Source organism: Abramis brama (genome assembly GCF_963993115.1).
Source record: "Abramis brama genome assembly, chromosome: 13".
NCBI lineage: Eukaryota > Metazoa > Chordata > Actinopteri > Cypriniformes > Leuciscidae > Abramis > Abramis brama.
This window is the reverse complement of record NC_139975.1, coordinates 3,085,261-3,112,760: the sequence shown is the minus strand read 5'-3', so window position 1 is coordinate 3,112,760 and position 27,500 is coordinate 3,085,261. Positions and strand designations below refer to the sequence as shown.

General features: G+C 36.3%; 3 protein-coding genes across 3 annotated transcripts in view; 1 reads left to right on the top strand and 2 right to left on the bottom strand.

Moving 5' to 3' along the window:
* The window catches only part of pigg (phosphatidylinositol glycan anchor biosynthesis class G (EMM blood group)), a 144,511-nt gene extending 129,991 nt beyond the window's left edge, over positions 1-14,520 (bottom strand). Inside the window, exons 1-2 of the mRNA XM_084133084.1 lie at positions 14,170-14,520; positions 12,896-13,101 (exon numbers count right to left, since the gene is read on the bottom strand). Of these exons, the coding sequence (XP_083989210.1) occupies positions 12,896-13,101; positions 14,170-14,323 (360 nt within the window). The 5' untranslated portion in view covers positions 14,324-14,520. The remainder of the gene's footprint in view (positions 1-12,895; positions 13,102-14,169) is intronic.
* Positions 14,521-15,075: 555 nt separating this feature from the next.
* On the top strand, positions 15,076-23,779 carry lrp2bp (LRP2 binding protein). Its single transcript, XM_084133094.1, has 8 exons — positions 15,076-15,165; positions 16,084-16,190; positions 16,284-16,397; positions 17,811-17,941; positions 18,115-18,220; positions 19,949-20,172; positions 21,436-21,601; positions 23,612-23,779. The coding sequence occupies exons 1-8, from the start codon at positions 15,153-15,155 to the stop codon at positions 23,675-23,677; spliced, it is 927 nt and encodes a 308-aa protein (XP_083989220.1). The 5' UTR covers positions 15,076-15,152; the 3' UTR covers positions 23,678-23,779.
* Positions 23,780-24,184: 405 nt separating this feature from the next.
* The window catches only part of snx25 (sorting nexin 25), a 67,909-nt gene continuing 64,593 nt past the window's right edge, over positions 24,185-27,500 (bottom strand). The window contains exons 17-19 of the mRNA XM_084133085.1: positions 27,352-27,500; positions 25,765-25,865; positions 24,185-24,628 (exon numbers count right to left, since the gene is read on the bottom strand). The exon at positions 27,352-27,500 is cut by the window's right edge and continues 33 nt beyond it. Coding sequence (XP_083989211.1) covers positions 24,563-24,628; positions 25,765-25,865; positions 27,352-27,500 — 316 coding nt within the window. The 3' untranslated portion in view covers positions 24,185-24,562. The remainder of the gene's footprint in view (positions 24,629-25,764; positions 25,866-27,351) is intronic.

Genomic DNA, 27,500 nt, shown 5'->3' with positions numbered 1-27,500 from the left:
ACCCCCATGCTTCACAGTAGGGATGGTGTTCTTGGGATGGTACTCATCATTCTTCTTCCTCCAAACACGTTTAGTGGAATTATGACCAAAAAGTTCTATTTTGGTCTCATCTGACCACATGACTTTCTCCCATGACTCCTCTGGATCATCCAAATGGTCATTGGCAAACTTAAGACGGGCCTTGACATGTGCTGGTTTAAGCAGGGGAACCTTCCGTGCCATGCACGATTTCAAACCATGATGTCTTAGTGTATTACCAACAGTAACCTTGGAAACGGTGGTCCCAGCTCTTTTCAGGTCATTGACCAGCTCCTCCCGTGTAGTTCTGGGCTGATTTCTCACCTTTCTTAGGATCATTGAGACCCCACGAGGTGAGATCTTGCATGGAGCCCCAGTCCGAGGGAGACTGACAGTCATGTTTAGCTTCTTCCATTTTCTAATGATTGCTCCAACAGTGGACCTTTTTTCACCAAGCTGCTTGGCAATTTCCCCGTAGCCCTTTCCAGCCTTGTGGAGGTGTACAATTTTGTCTCTAGTGTCTTTGGACAGCTCTTTGGTCTTGGCCATGTTAGTAGTTGGATTCTTACTGATTGTATGGGGTGGACAGGTGTCTTTATGCAGCTAACGACCTCAAACAGGTGCATCTAATTTAGGATAATAAATGGAGTGGAGGTGGACATTTTAAAGGCAGACTAACAGGTCTTTGAGGGTCAGAATTCTAGCTGATAGACAGGTGTTCAAATACTTATTTGCAGCTGTATCATACAAATAAATAGTTAAAAAATCATATATTGTGATTTCTGGATATTTTTTTTTAGATTATGTCTCTCACAGTGGACATGCACCTACGATGACAATTTCAGACCCCTCCATGATTTCCAAGTGGGAGAACTTGCAAAATAGCAGGGTGTTCAAATACTTATTTTCCTCACTGTATGTATGTATGTATGTATGTATGTATGTATGTATGTATGTATGTATATATATATATATATATATATATATATATATATATATATATGTATATATCTATATCTCTATCTCTCTATCTCTCTCTCTCTCTCTCTCTCTCTCTATCTCTATCTCTATCTCTATATCTATCTATCTCTATCTATATATCTCTATATCTCTATCTCTATATCTATATTATAATCTATATCTCTGTATCTATATACACTCCTGAACAAAATCTTAAGACCGGGGGAAGCATTCCAAGTTTTACGCATTTCGCGCTGGTGGATCATAACAGGGTTGTAAGTGCTGCTTCAAAATGCCAAAAGAAGAAACAGGAGCAAGACACAAAAAAATAGAGAGTAGGCAATTTATTGAAAACTGCATTTAAACTCAAACAGGCTGTTCATCAGCTGATCAAAAGTTTAAGACCATAGCCCAAAAATAAACCCACAACAGAACTAAAAGTGTCAAAAAAAGACTCAGTAGTGAGTAGCCCCCCCGTTCTTGTTGATCACTTCAAACACTCGCTTCGGCATGCTTGATGCGACTTTTTCCTGGAGGCTGCTGGGAACGTTGCTCCATGTGGTGAAGATGGCTTCACGAAGGGCATCCACGGTCTGGAACTGACGTCCGTTTTTGTAAACTTCCCTTGCCATCCATCCCCAAATGTTCTCAATGGGATTTAGATCAGGGGAACACGCAGGATGGTCCAAAAGAGCAACGTTATTCTCCTGGAAGAAGTTCTTCGTCAGGCGGGCGTTGTGAATTGCAGCGTTGTCCTGTTGAAAGACCCAGTCATTACCGCACAGACGGGGGCCCTCAGTCAAGAGGGATGCCCGCTGCAACAGATCCACATAGCCAGCCGCCGTTTGACGCCCCTGCACAACCTGAAGCTCCATTTTCCCATTGAAGGAAAAAGCACCCCAGATCATGATGGAGCCTCCTCCACTGTGCCGCGTAGAAAACATCTCCGGTGGGATCTCCTTGTCATGCCAGTAACGTTGGAAGCCATCAGGACCGTCCAGGTTAAATTTTTTCTCATCAGAGAATAAAACTTTCTTCCACCTTTCATTGTCCCATGTTTGGTGCTCCCTTGCAAATTCCAAACGGGCAAGTTTGTGGCGTGGGAGGAGACGTGGCCTTTGAATACGTTTTTTGTTCTTGAAGCCCTTCTCTCGCAGATGCCGTCTTATGGTTATTGGGCTGCAGTCAGCATCAGTAAGGGCCTTAATTTGGGTCAAGGATCGACCTGTGTCTTCACGGACAACCCGTCTGATCCTGCGGCTCAGTGCAGGTGAAATTTTTTTGGGTCTACCACTTGACTTTTTTGTCCCATAACTTTTAGGATCTTTTAAGAAATGTAAAATGACTGTCTTACTGCGTCCAACCTCGGCAGCGATGGCGCGTTGCGAGAGGCCTTGCTTGTGCAGCTCAACAATCCTGCCACGTTCAAAGAGAGAAAGCCTTTTTGCCTTTGCCATCAGGAGATCATGACAGTGTGACTGCCTGAAGAACAATGACATGAAAGCCATATTTTTGTGCAGATTTTACCTTTTTATGGCTATGGTCTTAAACTTTTGATCAGCTGATGAACAGCCTGTTTGAGTTTAAATGCCGTTTTCAATAAATTGCCTACTCTCTATTTTTTGTCTCTTGCTCCTGTTTCTTCTTTTGGCATTCTGAAGCAGTACTTACAACCCGGTTATGATCCACCAGCGCGAAATGCGAATACTTGCAATGTTTCCCCCGGTCTTAAGATTTTGTTCAGGAGTGTATCTATCTATGTCTATATGTATATATCTATATATCTATATCTCTATCTATATGTCTATATGTATACATCTATATCTCTATATCTATATCTATATGTCTATATGTATACATCTACACCTCTATATCTATATCTCTCTATCTCTCTATCTCTATCTCTCTATCTCGATCTCTATATTATAATCTATATCTCTATCTCTATCTCTCTATCTCTCTATCTCTCTATCTCTCTATCTCTATCTCTCTATCTCGATCTCTATATTATAATCTATATCTCTATCTCTCTATCTCTCTATCTCTATCTCTCTATCTCGATCTCTATATTATAATCTATATCTCTATCTCTCTATCTCTATCTCTCTATCTCTCTATCTCTCTATCTCTATCTCTCTATCTCGATCTCTATATTATAATCTATATCTCTATCTCTCTATCTCTCTATCTCTATCTCTCTATCTCGATCTCTATATTATAATCTATATCTCTATCTCTCTATCTCTATCTCTCTATCTCGATCTCTATATTATAATCTATATCTCTATCTCTATATATATATATATATCTATATGTCTATATGTATATATCTATATCTATATCTCTCTATCTCTATATATCTATATCTATCTCTCTATCTCTATCTCTATATATCTATCTATATGTCTATATCTATATCTCTCTATCTCTATATCTCTATCTCTATCTAAACGTATATATATATATTTGTGTCTTTACTGTGCATTCAAAAAGTTTTGCATTCAAAACCACCAATTATTTTTTTCCCTCAAAATGCATTTTTGGGGGGATCGAGTCTCGAAAAGTTCTGCCTGCAAACGTTTGTGTTTGAAACTGCTTAAAAAACCTTCTTGAAAGCATGTCAAAGAGTTTTGCTGTGTTTTTGCTCTTCCACGCCGTTGAAAAGAACAAGTGCCGTGGAAACAGACCAACAGAAACACGAACTTTAACAAGTTTAAACGTGTGAAATCACAAAAGTATTATTTGCATTTTTAAAGTTTCTCAGGCAAACACAAAAGTATTCGAACCATTTTGAGGCTTTCCTTGCAAACTCTTTTTTTTTTTATGCACAAAGACAAAAATAGTTCAAATCAACTTTAATAGTGTTGCTAAACACCTTCAAATGATTCTGGGCAACAGAGACTAGTCAGCAGAACTGATTAAAACCGACGCCATCTCAGCATCTTCTGCTTTAACACCCCAAGGCAAACATGCAGACACAAGGCTTCTCTCGCTCGTTCCTCTTCTCCGACTTTCAGAGTTTGTCTCTTTCGTTTAACGCTCTTTCTGTGACGCTGACTTTATGAATACCGCCTCCAGACGGGCCGATGTGCAGTTTGGAAACACATCCCAGCTTTTAATGTGTCAATCCTGATGATTGGAGACGTGAAAAGTAGGACAGGCGTTGAGAGAGAGAGAGAGAGAGAGAGAGAGAGAGAGAGAGAGAGAGAGAGAGAGAGAGAGAGAGAGAGAGACACAGAAACAAAAGCTTTCAGAAAACTTTCCCAGGAACAGAGACGGATCTAAAGGTGCCTGACCATCAGACGAAAACGTACATCTTTTTAGAAAAGCGACAAACAAAAGCGAACACACACAAACTCTGGATTCCAGCAGACTTTTGTATGAAGCATTTGGTGGAAATACGATAAACATGCGGAAATATTATTACAGAATGTCACAGATTGTTAGATCAATGCAGTTTGACTTTCTTTCTAAAAATGTACGTTTCGACTGTCAGAATTGTATTGTTATGCCACTTTTATGGTGCTTTCTTTGTCACTTTGGAGCTTGATCCACTTTTTAATTAAATCGAATTGTATTTTTCCAAGATCTTGTGATGTGGGGTGATTTTCCCATAAACTCGCTGATTAAAGGGTTAGATCAGCCATAAATGCAGATTCTGTCAGTAATTACTCTCCCTCATGTTGTTCAACCCCGTAAGACTCTCGTTCATCTTCTGAACACAGATTAAGATATTTCTGATGAAATCTGAGAGCTGTCTCACTCCTCCATAGGCTTCTAAGACATTATAACTTGCTGGCCCAGAAAATGTATTAAAGACATCGTTATTATAGTCCAAGTGACTACAGTGGCTCAACCTTAAGTTTATCAAGCGACGAGAATACTTTTTGTGCGCAAACAAAAACAACGACTTTATTCAACTCTTCATTTTCTTCTGTTTCTCTGAGTGAGTTGACGTAGTGTAACAGCGCAGCGCTTCTACGTCAGAACGGAGGCTCACTATTGGCCAGCATCACACGCATCACATGACCAGCGTCGGCCAATAGTGAGCCTCCGTTCTGACGTACAACCCAGAAGCGCTGCGCTGTTACACTACGTCAACTCACTCAGAGAAACAGAAGAAAATGAAGAGTTGAATAAAGTCGTTATTTTAGTTTTTTTTTGTGCACAAAAAGTATTCTCGTTGCTTGATAAACTTAAGGTTGTTGGAACTATGATTTCAGGAAGTGCCAAATCATTGAACTATGCTGGTAACGACCGCAGTTGGCTGTCAGATCTTTCAGGAAACACACTCCAGTGTTGTTATAGTAAACTAAATGTAAATCGATGATGAAAAATCATTTTTTGCTATTTAAAAAAAGCTAAAATGAAGTACAATATAAATAACAGAAAAATAACTAAAAATACTAAAACCGAAGTGAAAAATACATTAAAGCTAAATAGAAATATATTTTAAAAAAACTAATAAAAATGGCAAAAGCACATAGCAAAATTCCTAAAACTAAAAAAATAACATGAAATTTTTTTCTATAAAAATTGTATGGGTCAAAATTATCGATTTTTCTTTTATGCCAAAAATCATCCGGATATTCAGTAAAGATCATGTTCCATGAAGATATTTTGTAAATTTCCTACCGTAAATATATAAAACATGTATTTTTGTGAGTGAATGCAGCACAATCGCCAACATAAATGAACAACTTTAAAGGGACACTGTGGAGAAATTGTGTTTTTGTCAAACAGCGACCCCTAGAGTCGCTGTGGAATACTTGCACTGTCGTAAATACCCCTCAGCCCCCATGACAAAAACATACGCACGAAAGCCGAAAACAAACGCTGGTTGGCATCTCACGTCCATAGACAGTATATAAACACTCACGTCCGAATTTGAGGAAGTGGTGGGGGAAGTGACGTATGCCGTAAAGCAGTCGAATTTTGTAGTTCTTTTTGTGCTCTGGTTACTACCCGAACCCCGAAGTTACATAGTGCCAGTAAAAGCGATACAGACCCTGTCAGGCTATGGCAGACGTGTCATTCAACCTATTGTAAGTCGATGTACCATCACAAGGGTCTTGGAAATATATTATGAAGGTTGAAAAGTTACACGGTGTGGCTTTAAAGGAGATTTTCTCAATGTTTCGATTTTTTTGCATCCTCAGATTCCAGATTTTCAATAGTCGTATCTCGGCCAAATATTGTCATATCCTAACAAACTATACATCAATGGAACGCTTATTTATTCAGCTTTCAGATGATGTATAAATCTCAATTTCCAAAAAAATTACCCATGTGACTGGTTTTGTGGTGAGGAAAACAAAACTGAAATTTTTATGTAAACTGTTCCATTAGTTATTTGGGAGTGCACCCAAAAAACAAAACAAAAAAAAGAGAAAATTGAAAGAAAATAATAATAATAATTCGGCTCATATTCTACTCAAGTTCTACAACAGCAACATCCCTCTCGACTCTCCACAAACACCTCAACAGAAGCTGCGGGTGAAAACAGAAAGTGAGGCAATATCACAGCAAAAAATGTTGCATATTTACATAAAAACTTTATATTCATAACCGCCACAACACTCTCCTGAAAGAGCACAGCAAGACCTGCTAGTCAAAAGTTGTGAAGTTATAAAAAAGACTTGATTTACTTCCTAAAACCAGCGCAGAAACCCTTTTTTTACAGCTAGATGTCCTTATTATGTTTAAAAGCAATGTCACTCTTTGACATCAATACCACTTATTTTAACATGAAGCATCTAGAATTCAAAGTCGCTGTGGAATTCTGGGAAATTATGTGCTCAGAAGACATTTAATAAGTACATTTCCGCCCTCCGTTGCATCAGTTTAAAGTCGCTGGAAAGCGCCACAGAAGAGTGAACACTGTGACCCACACGTTTGATTGACAGCTCCATTCGCCAGGGTGTCACACTCTCGGTTATGACATCATCAGCACTGACAATAAGCGAGAATCAATGGCAAGAGCGTCTCTACGGCAACCAGAGGCGACGCTGGGCCAGTGTGCCGTTTCCTTTCAGCACACGAACTCACTGAAGTGTCTCTCACACACACACACACACACACACACACACACACACACACACACACAATCCAATGGAGAACATCGTGTCGAGCATTTTAACCGTTTAAATGCAATCATATTGTTTGATTTGGGGAGTTATCACATGAAGAGCCCATATTACACCCTTTTACTGAGTCTTGATGTTGTTTCAGGCTCTACTAGAACAGGTTTTCCTGCATGAATGTTGATTATTTTCCTCATATTCTCCATTGTTGCGGCTCCTCTCTTCCCAGTCTGTCAGTAACGCTCTGGACTGTGTTTCCCATCGTTCCACCGAACATTCGCAAACCGCATCGCAGAGTTGTGTGTTTGGAGCGACAGATCTCCTGTGGTTAGAAGCAGAGTTTCTTGTTTGCTTGACATGTGGACTCAATAAATCCTGATCTGGAGAAAAATAAGCATTCAGTGCAATCTGTGTCTTTTATTTCGTATTTTAGTTTGTCAAGAGATTTAAAGCGATGTTTTTGAAGAGTGTGAACGTGCTCTAGTACATGAGAACGAGTCTATGATTGAATCTAGAAATAAAGCAAAATAACTGAGAATAAATGAGAAACCTCAGATGACATGTCTGTAATTTATAGCAAAACATCTAGCGTTAATTTGATCTCAAACAGTTCATTAACCAAAGAGGTTGAACGACAAATTTGCGATAATACTGTTTCTTTATACATGTTTTTATTTGTTTGTTCACTCATTGTACCCCCCCGACTGTAGTTGTAATTCTTTAAAATCAATAAAATAAAATAAAAAATTTTGTGAAACAGTTGTGACTAGCTAGTTAATTTCTTCAACGATGCGTCTTGCTATAGCAGTGAAGCATCGAGTTACGGCGTTATACGGGAAACACACTCCAGTTTAGTTCCTGTCTCTATGAAGCCCCTCCTTCTGAAAAGCACACTGTGCTCTGATTGGTCGGCTGGAGCAGTGTGTTGTGATTGGTCGAGCGCTTCCAGTGTGTTTGGGAAATGTCCCGCCCCTTCCCATAACCGCCAGTTTAACACACTACTAACTAACTCAACCAGGCCCCGCCCCTTTATTCTGCGCATTAATTATTATAATGAGGAATACTGTGACGTGTTCGTTCCCGGAAGAAACTCAAGACTACAATGGAGGCGTTTCAGGAGTTCAGAAACACTTGCACTGATATAGAGAAGAACTGTGGGACTTTGCAGAGATTTATCATGATCAAACAGCAACATTCAAAAATGCAAACCTGTGAGAACGCAGAGGTGCGTATCACGTTTAGTCTATACGTGTGCAGGTGTGTAGTCTTTCTCTTCAAACTGACCTCAACAAATTACTTGTCTGGCCTTAAAAATTTATAATACAGAATTATTTATCAATATTTATCGATTCCGCGTAGCCATGTGAACCGGAATTATTTTGCCAAGGTGTTATCAGTGCAGAGGTGAAGGGAACACACACAACTGGACGGGTCCGAAGGGAAGAAAACACCAGCAGAACAGACAAACACACGGGCTTGTTAGAGAGAAACCCGAGAGTCTGGAGCGAGAGGTCAACCTCAGCAGAGAAAGGCACTAAACAAGCGGATGAAGGATGAAGAGCCGCCGGAACACACACGCTTCTCAATAAACTCCCTCTGGAACGTCACACAGATAAAACATTTTTTTAAAGCAAATCTGCATGTATAAGAGGATTTAAAGGTGCACTATGCTCTCATGCTCTAAAGAGATTTCTTTGTGTATGAAGGTTATACACAAAGACATTTAAATTGTGTATTTGACTTATTATTAGTTTTTTTTTACATAGAATTAGTTTTGCTATATAAAACGTTTTCAAATGTCAAGATTCATACAAACTGCACAATGTAACATTCGGCCCTCTAGTGGTTAAAAAACAAAAGTGCATGTATTTTGCAGAAGAACATTGTTGTGGTTGTGCTTCGGCTCTGTGCGGATGAATATGATTCTCCTGCCAATCATAAAACACTCACTATAGGCTTCAGAAATATTACCAGTTCAGAAATATCACCAGTTCAGAAATATTACCAGTTCAGAAATATTACCAGTTCAGAAATATCACCAGTTCAGAAATATTACCAGTTCAGAAATATCACCAGTTCAGAAATATTACCAGTTCAGAAATATTACCAGTTCAGAAATATCACCAGTTCAGAAATATTACCAGTTCAGAAATATAACCAGTTCAGAAATATTACCAGTTCAGAAATATTAACAGTTCAGAAATATTACCAGTTCAGAAATATTACCAGTTTAGTTTAAGGATCTCAAGCTGAAGACGTTACTGTAGTTTTACCCGTTAATAAACACGATACTTCCTTGAGAATAAACTCCAGCACAACAACTATAATGAATGATCTTCACGATAGATAACACACACACACGCACACACACACACACACACTCCCTCACACAGACTCACTCTCTTCCCATGCAACACTGTTATCGTTTTGGAATATTCCATAAAATTATGACACTAAAGATGTAAACATATGTCTAAGTGCCCTATTACTGTCAAAACATGATCTCTGGACGTGTAACACTTTAATAAACACTCTTTCTTGTAGTGATCAAGCCTTGAGCAGCGGATAAATGACCTCTGATGGATCAGGATCTCCACCTGCTGGACACTCCGGGAACAGCCGCTGGCACCATGTGGAATTACAATCAGTCATGCCAGTGTCCCACATTCCGCCCGCAACACTGCTGTTAATAACCCTATTTATTATTTATATTGTTTTAACAGAATTTGTAGAATATGCATTAAATTAATCTGTAGCACAAAAACAAATATCAAATTAAATACTATTAAATATGTATTATTATTATTAATAACCATTTTTATTATTATTACATATTTAATTAAATATCAAATAAAATGATGATGAGCTTCAAGAAGAGCTGAAGCTGATTTAATGTTTACCCATAATTATACATTCTGAAGTATAAACTACTGTACTATTATCAGTGATGCAACTCTAACATCTCATCTAACAGTGTGTGTGTGTGTGTGTGTGCGCGTGCGTGCGTGCGTGCGTGTGTGTATGTTAGTATATCCTTCAGGAGATTTGAATTCTCCTGCTAAGCTGTTGTTGAAATTAAGAACTTGTCCTTAAGTGACTTGCCTGATTAAATCAAATAAAAAAATAAAATAAAAAAATAAACATCTTACACAATGAATCAATGATTCTTGAGTAAAAAGTCACAGCTGTTGACAATAAAACAGGCAAAACCTATTTATTTATATATATATATATACATATTTATATATTATTATTATAAATGAGTAAATATAACTTAATTTGAACTAGTCATATTTAGCAGTTCCACATTTTGCGAGCAACGATATTGTTTTCCACCCTATTTAAAATAACATTATTATTTGAACATAATTTGTTGAATACACATTAAATTAATTTATAGCACAAAAAATATTCATATTATTATTATTGTGATTAAACATTTCATTAAATAATTTTGAATTGGTCATTTTGCACGCAACACTGTTGTTTTTAACCCCATTTATTATTTAAATTATTTTTACATAATTTGAAGATTGAATTAATCTGTAGCACATAAACAAACATAAAATTAAATGCTATAAAATATTACTTTTAAATACATAATAATATTGTTAAATATTTTATTAAATAGCCAATTAAAATATGAATGTCAAATTAAATATAAATATTATTATTGAATATTTATTATTAGTATTAGTAGTAGTATTAGCAGTAGTATTATTACTATAAATATTTTTAAATAATTACTTATATAATAGTATAGTTTGACAGTAAAAACAGGCAAACACATTATACAGTGGTGTGAAAAAGTGTTTGCCCCCTTGGTAAATATGATCAAATATGGCTGTAAAAAATAAATCTGCATTTTTAATCCTTTTGATATTTTATTTTAAAAATGTGCAAAAATCTAACCTTTCATTGAAGTAAAATAATTGAAAGTGGGGGGAAAATCACATTATGAAATAAATGTTTTTCTCCAAAACACGTTGGGAACAATTGTTTGCCCCCTTTTATTAAATACTTTTTGCAACCTCTTTTTTCCAAGATAACAGCTCTGAGTTTTCTCCTATAATGCCTGATGAGTTTGGAGAACACCTGACAAGAGATCAGAGACCATTCCTCCATACAGAATCTCTCCATCCTGTTCTCCATTATAAGATTTCTAGCACAGGCTGTCAGGTTTTGATTTTTTATCTGTTGGTATTTGATCGAATCCGTGATGCCATGTATCTGAACAAGATGTCCAGGACCTCTGGCAGAAAATTAGGCCCACAGCATTAAAGATACAGCAGAGTATTTCATTTTACACATGGGGTACTTTTTTATCCCTGTGTGCACCAAACCCATCTTAAGTGTTTGCTGCCGAAAAAGCTAATGTTTTTGTTTCATCTGAACATTTGAAAAGTAACTGACACTACTGGAACTTCAAACGGGATGGGTTCTAAGTAATTGAGAGTGTGAGTGAATGAGTGAGTGAGTGATTCAGTGAGTGAGTGATTCAGTGAGCGAGTGAGTGATTCAGTGAGTGATTCAGTCAGCGAGTGAGTGATTCAGTGAGTGAGTGAGTGAGTGAGTGATTCAGTGAGTGAGTGATTCAGTGAGTGAGTGAGTGAGTGATTCAGTGAGTGAGTGAGTGAGTGAGTGATTCAGTGAGTGAGTGAGTGAGTGATTCAGTGAGTGAGTGAGTGAGTGAGTGATTCAGTGAGTGAGTGATTCAGTGAGTGAGTGAGTGAGTGATTCAGTGAGTGAGTGAGTGAGTGAGTGTGATTCAGTGAGTGAGTGAGTGAGTGAGTGAGTGAGTGAGTGAGTGAGTGAGTGATTCAGTGAGTGAGTGAGTGAGTGAGTGATTCAGTGAGTGAGTGATTCAGTGAGTGAGTGAGTGAGTGATTCAGTGAGTGAGTGAGTGAGTGAGTGATTCAGTAAATGAGTGAGTGAGTGATTCAGTGAGTGAGTGATTCAGTGAGTGAGTGAGTGAGTGATTCAGTGAGTGAGTGAGTGAGTGAGTGATTCAGTGAGTGAGTGAGTGATTCAGTGAGTGAGTGAGTGATTCAGTGAGTGAGTGAGTGAGTGAGTGAGTGATTCAGTGAGTGAGTGAGTGAGTGATTCAGTGAGTGAGTGAGTGAGTGAGTGAGTGATTCAGTGAGTGAGTGAGTGAGTGATTCAGTAGGTGAGTGAGTGAGTGATTCAGTGAGTGAGTGAGTGAGTGATTCAGTGAGTGAGTGAGTGAGTGAGTGAGTGAGTGATTGATTCAGTGAGTGTGTGTGTGTGTGTGTGTGTGAGTGAGTGAGTGAGTGAGTGAGTGAGTGAGAGTGTGAGTGAGTGATTGAGTGAGAGTGTGAGTGAGTGAGTGATTCAGTGAGTGAGTGAGTGAGTGAGTGAGTGTGTGAGTGAGTGTGTGAGTGAGTGAGTGAGCGAGTGTGTGAGCGATTGAGCGAGTGAGTGAGAGTGTGAGTGATTCAGTGAGTGAGTGAGTGAGTGAGTGAGTGATTCAGTGAGTGAGTGAGTGAGTGATTCAGTGAGTGTGTGAGTGAGAGATTGAGCGAGTGAGTGTGTGAGTGAGTGAGTGAGTGAATGAGTGAGTGAGTGAGTGAGTGAGAGTGTGAGTGAGTGATTCAGTGAGTGAGTGAGTAGGTGAGTGAGTGAGTAAGTGAGTCTGTAGCTCAAACAGCGTTGGTGCTTGCAACGCCAAGGTCATGGGTTCGATTCCCAGGGAAACTGATAAGAATGTAAATGTGTACCTTGAAATGCAATGTAAGTCGCTTTGGATAAAACCGTCTACCAAATGCATAAAATGTAGATGTACATGAGTATGAGTGTGTGTGTGAGTGACTGACCTTGATCCTGGGCATGGTGACGGTGGGCGGTCTGGCTTTGGCAGTGAAGCTGTGAGAAGAGCCTCTCTCCAGCACATGTCTGGTGTACGGCATGAACCGGAGACCATCAGAGCCGAACACGAAGTCCTCTCTGAGAGCGTCGATCAGGAGCAACACCACACGCCGGAACAGAGGAGCCGGGGCTCGCGACGAGTTCACGCCGTCTCCTGGAACACACACACACACACCACCTGTTATCTCTGTAAAGCTGCTTTGTTCAGCTGTAGATGTGTGTGCTCAACACGCTGAAGAATAATGAGCATCTAAAGAGTCTAAATGTAATTATGAATTCAATTATAAATAATTAAATAACTTAATTTAATAAATTTATTATAAATAAATATAAAAACACACAAAATTATATTTATTATATATAATTATATTCTAAAAATAATAACGATAAATGATATACTGTATATAAAGCAAAAAAATAATGAGTATCTAAAAAATCTAAAAATAATGATGAATTAAATAATAATTTAATAAATGTATTATAAATACATAAAAAAACAGACAAATTGATATTTATTATAATTATATTCTAAAAATAACCGCTAAAAAATAATATATAAAGCTAAAGTATAAGAAGAATGAGTACATGAAAAAAAATCTAAATATAATTATTAAATTATTAATTAAATTATTTATAATTTAATATATTATAATTTAATAAATATACTATAAATACATAAAAACACACACAAATTATATTATATATAATTATATTCTAAAAATAACAAAAATAAATTATATGTAAAGCTGAAGAATAATATCTAAAAATCTAAAATAATTATTAATTAAATTATAATTTTGTAATAATTAAATTATTTATAATTTACTAAAAATATTATAAATATATAAAAAACACAAAAAATATATTTACTATATATAATTATATTCTAGAAATAACAAATATAAATTATATATATATATATATATATATATATATATATATATATATATATATTTAAAGCTAAAGAATAATAAGTATCTAAAAAAATCTAAATATATTCTTAAATGATAAATTATTTTACAAAAATCAATTATTAAAAGTTAAATTAATAATGAATTCTAAACAATCAGTCTCAATAAATAATAATCCAGAATGCAGATGTATCTTTAATAATACTTAACTATATATCACAATTAATCATCATCATCATCACTTTCATAATTAATAATTCTGAGTGTGTGTGTGTGTGTGTGTGTGTGTGTGTGTGTGTGTGTGTATTTACCTGTGTGTGGCTCTGCAGGAAAGTCACTCAGTTTGCTCTTGGCTGAAAAGGAGGATTTGACAGGAACAGGGAAGAATCCTCTCAGGAAAAGAGCGACTGACACAATCTCAAATATGAGACACAATAAAGCAAATACTGATGAGCTCAGCTTCATGATGAAGATTAATACACCTCATTAATATCACTTCTACACATAAGACAACACTGTCCGCTGCCTGATTTCTCACTGACCGCAATTCAACGGCATTATGAAGAGAAACGACACTAAATCCACACGATAAAGACTCTCGCGGATTAGTGTTTTAAAATTCTCATTTCCGTGTTGTGCAGTGAGAATCAACGGCAACCCACAAGGATCTTTTCTCACATTTTTCAACGTATCTGGGGACTCTTATTTTGTAATCAGAGCCAAAACTCTGAATTTACATTTAAATTACATTATATAAAGTTCTAAAATATCTAAAATTGTATTATAATTTATATAATAAAAACTACATAAAATAAAACATGTCTCTTACTAAATGAAAATAAGAACAGGTGTATATAGACAGTTATTTTTTTATTTAATTTTTTACATTTTAACAAATTAGGCGACAGGGAGAGAAATAAGATTTCAATAAACACGCAATTGTTGAAACTTATATTATTACATAATTATCTAACTTATTATATTATATTAATAACTACGATAAGTTCGATGAAAAGCCACAGTGTGAGGTCATCAGTGGCTGCGATGGTAACATTTGTTTGTAATTTCGTTTATTTACTTTTTTCGCCACCATCAAACGCGCGTTTTATCCTTTAGGGAATGTATAGACAAAGAAAACTGTCGGAATAATTTACGCATTATGTGCTGCTGATGGTGGAAGTAAAGTGAGTTTGTTAGCAGTGATTAAGTGGTTCTGTCGGGGGAAATAGAGAAAATCACAACCTCGAAGTTTCTGAATGCAATAACCGAGAACTGTAAAGATATTAGAGAAGAGATGATGCAACCAGGTGAGTCAAACACGTGATCGGTGAAAACCAGTCAAACCAGTCAAACGTTTTGAATCGGCAAGATTTTTAATGTTTTAAAAAAATGTTTTCTATATGAATATATAGTAAAGTGTAATTTATTCCTGTGATCAAAGCTGAATTTTCAGCATCATTACTCCAGTCTTCAGTGTCACATGATCCTTCAGAAATCACTCTAATATGATGATTTGATGATCAAGAAACATTTTTGATTATTATCAATGTTGAAAACAGTTAATTACATTTTTATTTCAGGATTCTTTGATGAATAAAAAGTTCAAAAGAACAGCATTTATCTGAAATCTAAAGCTTCTGTAACATTAAACACTACCGTTCAAAAGTTTGGGGTCAGTAGAAATTTATATTTTATTTTTTGGGGAAATAAATAAAATAAATCAATACTTTTATTCATCAAGGATGAATAAAATTGATCAAAAGTGACAGTAAAGAAACTTTATAATGCTACAAAAGATTCTATTTCAAATAAATGCTGTCTGAACTTTCTATTCATCAAAGAATCCTGGACAAAAAATCTATACACAACTGTTTTCAACACTGATATTAATCATAAATGTTTTTCGAGCATCAAATCATCAGAGTGATTTTTGAAGGATCATGTGACACTGAAGACTGGAGTAATGATGCTGAAAATTCAGCTTTGATCACAGGAATAAATTACACTTTAAAATATAAAATTAGAAAAGTTATTTTAAATTGTCATAATATTTAACAATATTACAGTATTTATTTTTAATCAAATAAATGCAGCCTTGGTGAGCAGAAGAGACTTCTTTAAAAAAAATTACAAATCTTACCGATCCAAAACTTTTGACTGGTAGTTTGCATATACACACACACACAGTAACTCATACATATATTGATTGTGTTTGATTTCAGCAGAGATCAGTGCTGAGGCGGTGGAGAAGACAGTGATTCTGCTGAAAGAGAAAGCAGAAAGTGGAGATTCTCACGCCGCCTTCCTCCTGGGACAGTTCCACTACGAGGAGGTGATGAAGTCTCGCATTTACTCTGCACACTGTTTCTATAGGTGATGCGAAGCCAGAATCCCTGAATGGTGACTCCTGGTGTTTGTTGTTCAGGGCCGCTACACAGAAGCAGAGATGATGTTCGACGGCATTAAAGATGAAGATCCCCGAGCTCTGTATCAGCTGGCTGTCATGTATTACGATGGCCTTGGAACCAAAGAAGACCTTGTGAGGACCTTCTTATTATATAATAAGATTATAACTCACATCCACAGTTATACTACACTGTAAATACACAAGTAAATACTACAGAAAAATCCAGTGTACATGAAAAACTTAGTTCAGGCAAGAATTTAAAAAACGAAGTAAATTCTATATTAGTTCTAAATTCAAGCGTGTAGAAATTAAAGCGTTAATATCAGCGTTATAAAATTAAGTAAAATTACTCAACTTTTCTGATACTGGTGTTCCCATCATGCACTGGGCCTTGAATAATTAATGAGGTTGATTTTTCGCTGTTTTCCAGCTGTATTTACACTGTTTTATCATTGCTTTTGTTGTTAGGTTTAGTAAATTATACCATTTTGTGACATTTGCAAGTTATTCTACTCAAAATGACACATTCAAACACAAAAACAATTTCAAAACAAAAAAACAAATCAAATGTTACCGTCATTGTGTATTGTCTACCAAGTATTGAGGTATCTGTGTTCACATTAAGTGTAATTTGTGATATGTAGATATGGTATTGATATTATTTTAAAAGTGTAGTTTTATTCAATGTTATATTGTTTGAGTGAAATGTATTGCAAAGGAAACTTCAATTAAATAGATATTACTCAACATTTTACTAGCCAAGTTAGAATTACTTATTTTCTGTTACTTAACTTAGTTAAGTAGAGTTTACTTAATTCCATATGTGAAATTTACTTAAAAGAATAGGTGTGCAAAAACTTGCCAAAGAAAAATTAAGTAAATTTTACTTAATGTTTTTTCAGTGTAGGCCTTTAAATGACGAGGTTGTTAATCGATGGTATTTGCTTCTGTTGAAACCGTTAGCCCGCATTATTTCAGCTTATTTATAAAGTAATCGCGTTTAACAGCTAAATTCGTGTTGATAAACTACATTACCCATGATGCTGTTCAGAAAATTCCACCAATCAGAGTCGAGACAAGCAAAACGGCTCTTTAGCTCCGCCCACTCCCATATTTGAGTCGATTTCTCTGCTCAAAATACTGAAATGTTGGTATATTTATGCATATTTTGCATTCCACTTAAAAAAATATATTGTTTTTATACACAATCAACATTTTAAATTAGTAGTTTTCTATTTCTCCATCGTTTTTAGTTTATGTCATTCGCAATGCTTCATGGGATTGTAGTTCTTTCCCTCACTGAAGTCCTTAAGCACACAGTCTTGTATTTTCGTATTTTTGTCTGATTTTCAAACACTTTTTTTGCTTTAAGTCAAAGTTTGTATGTTGTGATTCTCCTCGTAGCTGATTGGCTTGGTTCATAAGACTATTTTAAAATCCCTATGGGGAAAATTAATGAAAAAAAATAATTCCGGAAAAGGGGACGGACACTGTTACACTCTATTAAAGTCTCACTGTCCATATGAAAACCACCGACTTTAACAGGGCATAGCAATGGAGTTGATGAGAAGAGTTGCATTGTGGGATTCCTCTGTCAGACACGCGGCGCTGTATAACCTGGGCCGGGCGTATCTGGAGGGTTACGGGGTCCAGGCGTCCAGCGCTGAAGCGGAGCGGTGAGACACTATCACACAAAACACACATCTCAGCACATCTGTGCATGGTAGGGGTGTCACAGTATATCGCAATACAAAAATGCATCATAGTTCACCCAAAATAAAAATATATTGTTCCACCCCTAGTAGGGAAGATTGTGATTTGGGACTGTGTCCTGGTGTGTTTCTCGCAGGCTTTGGCTCCTGGCAGCCGATGATGGGAACCCGAACGCTAGTGTGGAAGCGCAGTCGTCTCTCGGCATGTTCTACTGCAGACCGGAGACCCTCGACCTCACAAAGGTCCTGATATCATGCATTACTCGCACAGCCAGAGAGAATCCGCAATAACGATTAAAAAAGTCAGAATTGTGGGATGTAAACTCCCAATTACGATAAAAAAAGTCAGAATTGTGGGATATAAATTCGCAATTACGATAAAAAAGTCAGAATTGCGGGATGTAAACTCGCAGTTACGATAAAAAAGTCAGAATTGCGGGATATAAACTCGCAATTACGATAAAAAATGTCAGAATTGCGGGATGTAAACTCCCAATTATGATAAAAAAATGTCAGAATTGCGGGATGTAAACTCCCAATTACGATAAAAAAGTCAGAATTGTGGGATATAAACTCGCAATTACAATAAAAAAAGTCAGAATTGCGGGATGTAAACTCCCAATTATGATAAAAAGTCAGAATTGCGGGATGTAAACTCCCAATTACGATAAAAAAGTCAGAATTGTGGGATGTAAACTCCCAATTATGATAAAAAGTCAGAATTGCGGGATGTAAACTCCCAATTACGATAAAAAAGTCAGAATTGTGGGATGTAAACTCGCAATTACAATAAAAAAAGTCAGAATTGCGGGATGTAAACTCCCAATTATGATAAAAAGTCAGAATTGCGGGATGTAAACTCCCAATTACGATAAAAAAGTCAGAATTGTGGGATGTAAACTCCCAATTATGATAAAAAGTCAGAATTGCGGGATGTAAACTCCCAATTACGATAAAAAAGTCAGAATTGTGGGATATAAACTCGCAATTACAATAAAAAAAGTCAGAATTGCGGGATGTAAACTCCCAATTATGATAAAAAGTCAGAATTGCGGGATGTAAACTCCCAATTACGATAAAAAAGTCAGAATTGCGGGATGTAAACTCCCAATTACGATAAAAAAGTCAGAATTGTGGGATGTAAACTCCCAATTATGATAAAAAGTCAGAATTGCGGGATGTAAACTCCCAATTACGATAAAAAAGTCAGAATTGTGGGATATAAATTTGCAATTGCAATGAAAAGAAAAGTCAGAAATACATTGTTTTAGAAAAGCATCATTTTTTTTCATACGTGGCAGAAATTGACTTCCATGATGTAATCAAGTGAAATAAAATTGACTTTATCACATAAATATGACTTAGCATGTCATAAATTTAGACTTTTTATGTCAATTTAGAATTTTTGTCATAATTATGACTGTCAATTCCAACTGTCTCTGCTTTTTAACTAATATCAAAGCTGCATTTATTTGATCAAAAATACAGTAAAAACAGTGAAATATTATAATAATGTAAATCATCTGTTTTCTATATGAATATATAGTAAAGTGTAATTTATTCCTGTGATCAAAGCTGAATTTTCAGCATCATTACTCCAGTCTTCAGTGTCACATGATCCTTCAGAAATCACTCTAATATGATTTGATGCTCAAGAAACATTTATGACTATCAATGTTGAAAACAGTTTATATTTCATATACTTCATATTTTAGTGGAAACCTTTATTTTTCAGAATTATTTAATGAGTAAAAAGTTTTTAAAAAAGTAACTTTATAAATGTCTTTACTTTTGATCAATTTAATGCATCCTCGCTAAATAAAAGTATTAATTTCATATTCCACACCCCAAATTTTTGAACAGTAGCGTATCTCTCAGACTCGTTTCTGAAATCATCGTTCAGGGAGATCTAATGCACGTTTTTCAGATGTAGTAAACCTGAGCGCGTGTGTTTGTGTGTGTGTGTGTCAGGCGTTCTCGTGGCACTCGGCGGCGTGTGGGAACGGCAGTGTGGAGTCTCAGGGCGCTCTGGGAGTCATGTATCTGTACGGGCTCGGTGTGCCGGAGGACCCGGACTCGGCTCTGTTCTGCCTGAAGGCCTCGGGGGAGAGAGGGAACGTTTACGCTCAGGGTCATCTGACGGCCTGTTACTACCAGCGCAAACTCTACTCCAGAGCCGCAGTGCTGGGAGAACGGTGCAGCCTCACACACACACACACACACACACACGCTTACATGCAACCAGATAATCCGTTGTTTGACGGCTCAGTCTGACTGAAAAACTTTAATGTAAACATTGTGGTTGATTATGATTTCACTTTTCTAACTTTAGTTAGTGTGTAATGTTGCTGTTTGAGCATAAACAACATCTGCAAAGTTACAACGCTCAAAGTTCAAAGCAAAGGGAGATATTTGCTTTTACAGAAATCGCTTTTTAAGGACTACAACAAACGGCTGGTAGAGACTACACCACATTCCTCCCGGGTTAGTGACATCACCAACCCTAAAATTTACATAAACCCCGCCCCCTGAACACGATTATAGATTATCAAGACCGAATATGCTAATCAATGACTAGAAGATAACTACACATAAGCTTCATAAATTCATCTACTAACCATTCAGAAATGTCCTGTTGCTTCTACATGTTGTCACTTCTTCTTGAGTCTCTCCATCTTTCTGACTCCGGTTTGAACATAAAAGGCTAAAAGTTTTGAAATTTTCAGTGCATGTGTGTGTGAGGTAAAAGGACACGAGCTCTTGAAGCTCCGCCCCCTGTGCCGGGAGCAGCAGCTCATTTGCATTTAAAGGAACAGACACAACGGTGCGTTTTTGCTCACCCTCAAAAAGTGACAATTTTAACATGCTGTATAAAAATATCTGTGGGGTATTTTGAGCTAAAACTTCACACACACACTCTGGGGACATCAGACTTATTTTACATATTGTGAAAAGGGCATTATACCACCCATTTTAATCAATCCAATTTCGATCGGATTGAAAGGGGTGGTTTATAATATTCCTTTTCTAATCCGATCGAGAGAACATGTAAACGCTTGATCGGATTGAAAACCGAAACCGAAAGGACTGCGCATGTGCAATGACCTAGAAATAGCGCAATGACGTGTAACGCGCTGAATGATCTGTTCTTCTGTTGAATAAAGTGTCATATTTATGAGTTTCCCATCATTCTATAATTCTCCGTTCCCTGTGAAGTGGAGCAGGACAACATCCCACCAGTCCCGGTTTCAGATTTATCCACAGACAACTGGTTTTGGCCAGATTCATATGCTCATTTACACCAAATTATGACCATAAATGGATAAATATTAAGTCTGCTGTTTAAATCTGTCAATCCGATTACTAATGGATTACTAGGTTGCATGTAAACATAGCCAGGCTGAAACACTGCTCGGTTTGATTCAGCATGTAATAAGTGCTTTTGGTTGTTCTGTCAGAGTGTGTGGATACGAGGACATCAGTGCTATAGCGAGACACACAGGCTGTGTGGAGGAGTTCATCAGGAAGGGCATCACTATAGCCATGTTTTACTTCGCACGCTGCCTTTATCTGGGCCGAGGAGTCCTGCAGAACCGAGATAGAGCAAAAGCATACTTCACACAGGTACACTAGTCCAAATAGTGATAGGCTGCATTTACACCTAGTGTAAATGGCAAAAAAAGTATTTTCTTTGCAGTAAGTGTGTGTTATAATGCAATTCTTCTGCACAGATGTTAGACCTGTAAGATGCACTGCTGCTGAGAAGAGATGTGGGAAATAATAAAAGTAATTCTGACTTTTTAAATGGCAGTTGAGAGATTATCTCTCAAAAATTCTGCGGAATATAAACTCACAACTGCGATAAAGTCAGAATTGTGGTTTATAAATTCGCAACTGCGATAAAAAAAATCTGAATTGCCGGATATAAACTTGCAATTGCGATAAAAAAAGTCAGAATTGTGGTATATAAACACATTTGCATAAAAAAAAAAATCATAATTGTGGGATATAAACTTGCAATTGTGATAAAAAAAAATCATAATTGTGGTATATAAACTTGCAATTGCAATAAAAAAATCCGAATTGTGGGAAGTAAACTTGCAATTGTGCTAAAAAATTCAGAATTGTGGGATGTAAACTTGCAATTGCGCTAAAAAAAATCTGAATTGTGGGATATAAACTTGAAATTGCGATAAAAAAGTCAGAATTGTGGGATGTAAACTTGCAATTGCGAAATTGTGGGATATAAACTTGCAATTGCGATAAAAAAAGTCAGAATTGTGGGATATAAACTTGCAATTGCAATAAAAAAGTCAGAATTGTGGGATATAAACTTGCAATTGCGATAAAAAAAGTCAGAATTGTGGGATATAAACTTGCAATTGCGATAAAAAATTCAGAATTGTGGGATGTAAACTTGCAATTGCGCTAAAAAAAATCTGAATTGTGGGATATAAATTTGAAATTGCGATAAAAAAGTCAGAATTGTGGGATATAAACTTGCAATTGCGATAAAAAAGTCAGAATTGTGGGATATAAACTTGCAATTGCGATAAAAAAAGTCAGAATTGTGGGATATAAACTTGCAATTGCGATAAAAAAGTCAGAATTGTGGGATATAAATTTGCAATTGCGATAAAGTCAGAATTGTGGGATATAAACTAGCAATTGCGATAAAAAAGTCAGAATTGTGGGATGTAAACTTGCAATTGCGATAAAAAAAGTCAGAATTGTAGGATGTAAACTTGCAATTGCGATAAAAAGTCAGAATTGTGGGATGTAAACTTGCAATTGCGATAAAAAAAGTCAGAATTGTGGGATATAAACTTGCAATTGCGATAAAAAAGTCAGAATTGTGGGATATAAACTTGCAATTGCGATAAAAAAAGTCAGAATTGTGGGATATAAACTTGCAATTGCGATAAAGTCAGAATTGTGGGATATAAACTTGCAATTGCGATAAAAAAAGTCAGAATTGTGGGATATAAACTTGCAATTGCGATAAAAAAAGTCAGAATTATAGGATGTAAACTTGCAATTGCGCTAAAAAGTCAGAATTGTGGGATATAAACTTGCAATTGCGCTAAAAAGTCAGAATTGTGGGATGTAAACTTGCAATTGCAATAAATTCTGAATTGTGGGAATTAAACTCACAATTGCGATAAATGTCAGAATTGTGGGATATAAACTCGCAATTGCGATAAAAACAGTCAGAATTGTGGGATATAAACTTGCAATTGCGATAAAAAAAGTCAGAATTGTAGGATGTAAACTTGCAATTGCGCTAAAAAGTCAGAATTGTGGGATATAAACTTGCAATTGCGCTAAAAAGTCAGAATTGTGGGATGTAAACTTGCAATTGCGATAAATTCTGAATTGTGGGAATTAAACTCACAATTGCGATAAATGTCAGAATTGTGGGATATAAACTCGCAATTACGATAAAAAAGTCAGAATTGTGGGATGTAAACTTGCAATTGCGATAAATTCTGAATTGTGGGAATTAAACTCACAATTGCGATAAATGTCAGAATTGTGGGATATAAACTCGCAATTACGATAAAAAAGTCAGAATTGTGGGATGTTTTGAAACGATCTGTATTGTATAAAGCTGATTTCTCTCGTCGTCGTCAGGCTGCCAGGATGGATCCAGAAATCTGTCAGGAGCTGCAGATGAACGTCGTACACGGCGGAATATAAATCACACAATCACTCGTTTCATCTCAGAGAAGTTTAGTATTATTTCAGTGTGATATGAAGATGATCCAAAGAGAGTCTTTTAAAAACCTAGTTTAAAATGCATGTGCCAAATTCTAATCTAATCTAAATCTAATCTTTATATTCAATTATGAAAAAAGTTTAGCTTGTATCTTGAATATGTGTATACATATAAAATGTATTATTTTCAAAAAGTTTTCAAACACATTTTTTAATGAATATTATAAATATTTTAAAACTACTACATGACTTTTTTTTTCTTCTTTGAAATCATTACACGTATAAATACATCAACTGGATATTATTTACTTCCCCCACACAAAAAAAAAAAAAAGAAAGAAAACAATAAAAACAACAAAAAATCATTTAATTTAGAAATTGTACTAAAGTTCACTCAACTAAGAAATTGTATTCAAGTTCAAGATATGAATTGCATTTTCATGTATATATTTAATATTCTACTATATTGAAGACATGACACATGACAGATCTTCTTTTGCAATTTATTGCTTATAAATGCTCTAGCCTATTTTTGGTAAAAATAAAAGTCTATAATAATATTAATAATAATAATAATATCACAAACAGAACCTTCACAATAACTGTACATGACATATTGCACGATTAAAAGCCTTCATAATGTTCACAATAATATGTAGAGCGTTTACATTGGTCTGGCTTCTTCTTTTTACACTCATAATTCACATTACAAAGCAAAAACCCCTAGAAGAAAAGGAAAGAGAGAAAGCAGAAGATGACAGCTGGCAGTGAGTGACCGGGCCTGTTCCTCCAAAAACACAAGAACAGATTAAAACACAAACACATATTCACGACGCTTCCTCGAGTCACGTGTTTGAGAAAGAAACATCAGGCCTGTACGGCGTCGACGCTCAGCTCAGGATACAGTTCTTTAAGAAGCATCTCCAACAAGATCTAGAGAGAGAGAGAAACTATCAGTATATTCATCATGTCCACCACTAGATGGCAGTCCAGTCTCAGACGGAGATGCATAAACACAGCCATTATGTTAAAAGCCCTATTCGGACGGGAATAACTTTACCAGGGTAGATGGAGTAATGTAATTTTACCACCGGACGTCTGTAATACAATTGGACAATTCGCACGGGATAAGATATCTCATTAAACTAGCAGAAGTGGGAGAGTAACTCGATTTACACACCGCCGTCACTCCTGTCGTCATGTGTGTGTTACGCTGCTTCCTGATATCACGTGCACAAACACACATAACCTATATTTATATATATAAAACAGTTCTGTCCGGTCGAGCGATGTATTAATGAACTTCAGATTGGATTGTGTTGGTAATAGACACTTATCTAACGCTAAAAGATGTTTCGTGCCTCTAACAAGTGCTGTCGATCTTCTCTCTGATCTGATGGTGTGTGTGAAACACTCGAGTTTTGCCACAGACTCGTTCCAGCGTCTAGAACGCAACTGATGCTTTTTCAAGCGTCTCCATACTCGAAAAAACGCGGAAAACTATTTTTAAACATGCAGAAAAGTTGTTTCAGAAGAAGAGAAAGTTAAAGCAATTCAACAAAGATTAAGGGTACGTTTACACGACTACGATACGCTTAAAACGGAGACGTTTTTCCTTTCAGTTTTCCACAAACAGACGACACCACTGTCACACGGATCCACGAAAACGACTAAAACCGCTGTATTCTGCTGCCAGGCCAGTAGATGGCGATGAAACACTATAGACTGAACACCTAATACGCATGTGCATGACGTCATCGTCTTCACAGATTCAAGTTTCTGTTGTATACACGGAGACCGTTTTCAAAAACGTGCACTTTGAAACCAGAATGTTTTCTGGCACCCAAAACGCCGTTGTCGTGTAAATGAACGGCCAAAACGCATAAAAAGGTGAATTGAAAACGGTGTGGTGTAAAGAGCCTCTGAATAACGTGCACTGATGATCTTCAAATGAACAGTGAATAAAGCTCAGGTTTCACAGCAGTGTTTCAGAGAGCGTCAGCTGACAGAGAGAGAGTGAACGCCTGAGATATTAATAAACGACAGCAGGGTTAGTGTGTGCGACTCACGTAGAGGAGATGTCTGTTGGCTCTGGTCTCCTGAAGTGCATTAAAGATCTTGATGATCCCGTATCTGGCGTTCTGCTGCCCAACCAGATTCTGAAGCGCATCTGAACAACAAGAACAAGCTTTTCTGGTTATATTCCACAGTCTCAGTTGACCAATGCAAGACTGGCTGCTGTAATTGCTCCCGCTGCAGGCTGTGTGTGTGTGTGTGTGTGTGTGTGTGTGTGTGCGTTTTAAGTGTCCCGCTCTAATTAAACCGCTCCATGTGGGCAGAAACAGCATGAAATAAAACCCTCTGAATCCACACAGTTCTTGTATTCATTTGGATTTAAAAAGAGCTTCAACAATTTTAAAATGATATTTGCAAATTGTCAACTAACTAGTGCTACCTTTTGACACCTATATAATAAAGTAAAATAATGGTGCGATAGGAATTACCGAACTCTAAAAAGAGTTAATCCTTTTTTAATCTGACTTTTTTATCGCAATTGCGGGATATAAACTTGCAATTATGATAAAAAAAAGTCAGAATTGTGGGATATAAACTTGCAATTATGAAAAAAAAGTCAGAATTGCGGGATTTAAACTCGTAATTACGATAAAAAAGTCAGAATTGTGGGATATAATCTCGTAATTACGATAAAAAAGTCCGAATTGTGGGATATAAACTTGCAATTATGATAAAAAAGTCAGAATTGTGGGATATAAACTCGTAATTACGATAAAAAAGTCAGAATTGTGGGATATAAACTTGCAATTATAATAAAGAAGTCAGAATTGTGGGATAAACTCGTAATTACGATAAAGTCAGAATTGTGGGATATAAACCTGCAATTACGATTAAAAAAAAGTCAGAATTGTGGGATATAAACTTGCAATTATAATAAAAAAGTCAGAATTGTGGGATATAAACTTGCAATTATGATAAAAAAGTCAGAATTGTGGGATATAAACTCGTAATTACGATAAAAAAGTCAGAATTGTGGGATATAAACTCGTAATTACGATAAAAAAGTCAGAATTGTGGGATATAAACTTGCAATTATAATAAAGAAGTCAGAATTGTGGGATAAACTCGTAATTACGATAAAGTCAGAATTGTGGGATATAAACCTGCAATTACGATAAAAAAAAAGTCAGAATTGTGGGATATAAACTCGTAATTACGATAAATAAGTCAGAATTATGGGATAATAACTCGTAATTGTGATTAAGTCAGAAATGCGGGAAATAAACTCACAATTGCGAGACAGACATAAACTTGCAATTCTGAGAGAAATTAATTGTGAAAAAAAGTTCAATTACCTTTTTTAAATCTATAAAATGCGCATGACATAACAGCTAGAACTTAAACCCTAATTCAAAATGTTAATTAACACTATAGTTGCATATAAATAATTCTACAATAACACTGTTCAGTATTTTCCAAAAGCATCTAGAGGCGAAGTCATGTATTGATGAAGTATTTTGCTGTCTTTTTGCACTACGAGTGTTGTCATAGAAACTAATAATTTCATGCACACGAACGCAATTACGTTAATTCTGACTAAACGTGATGTTTTCAGTGTAAGTTCCTGTTTTTCCGCTCACCTGGGATGTTGTCTAGAAGCTTCTGTTGCGCTCTCTCCTTGGTTTCTTTGCGTTCGCTCTCCGAGCGGCTTTTGTTATGAGGCGCCAGTTTCCCGTTGGGCCAAAACGTGTCCCGGAATATATTAATGTAGTAAACCAGCATCTGCTCA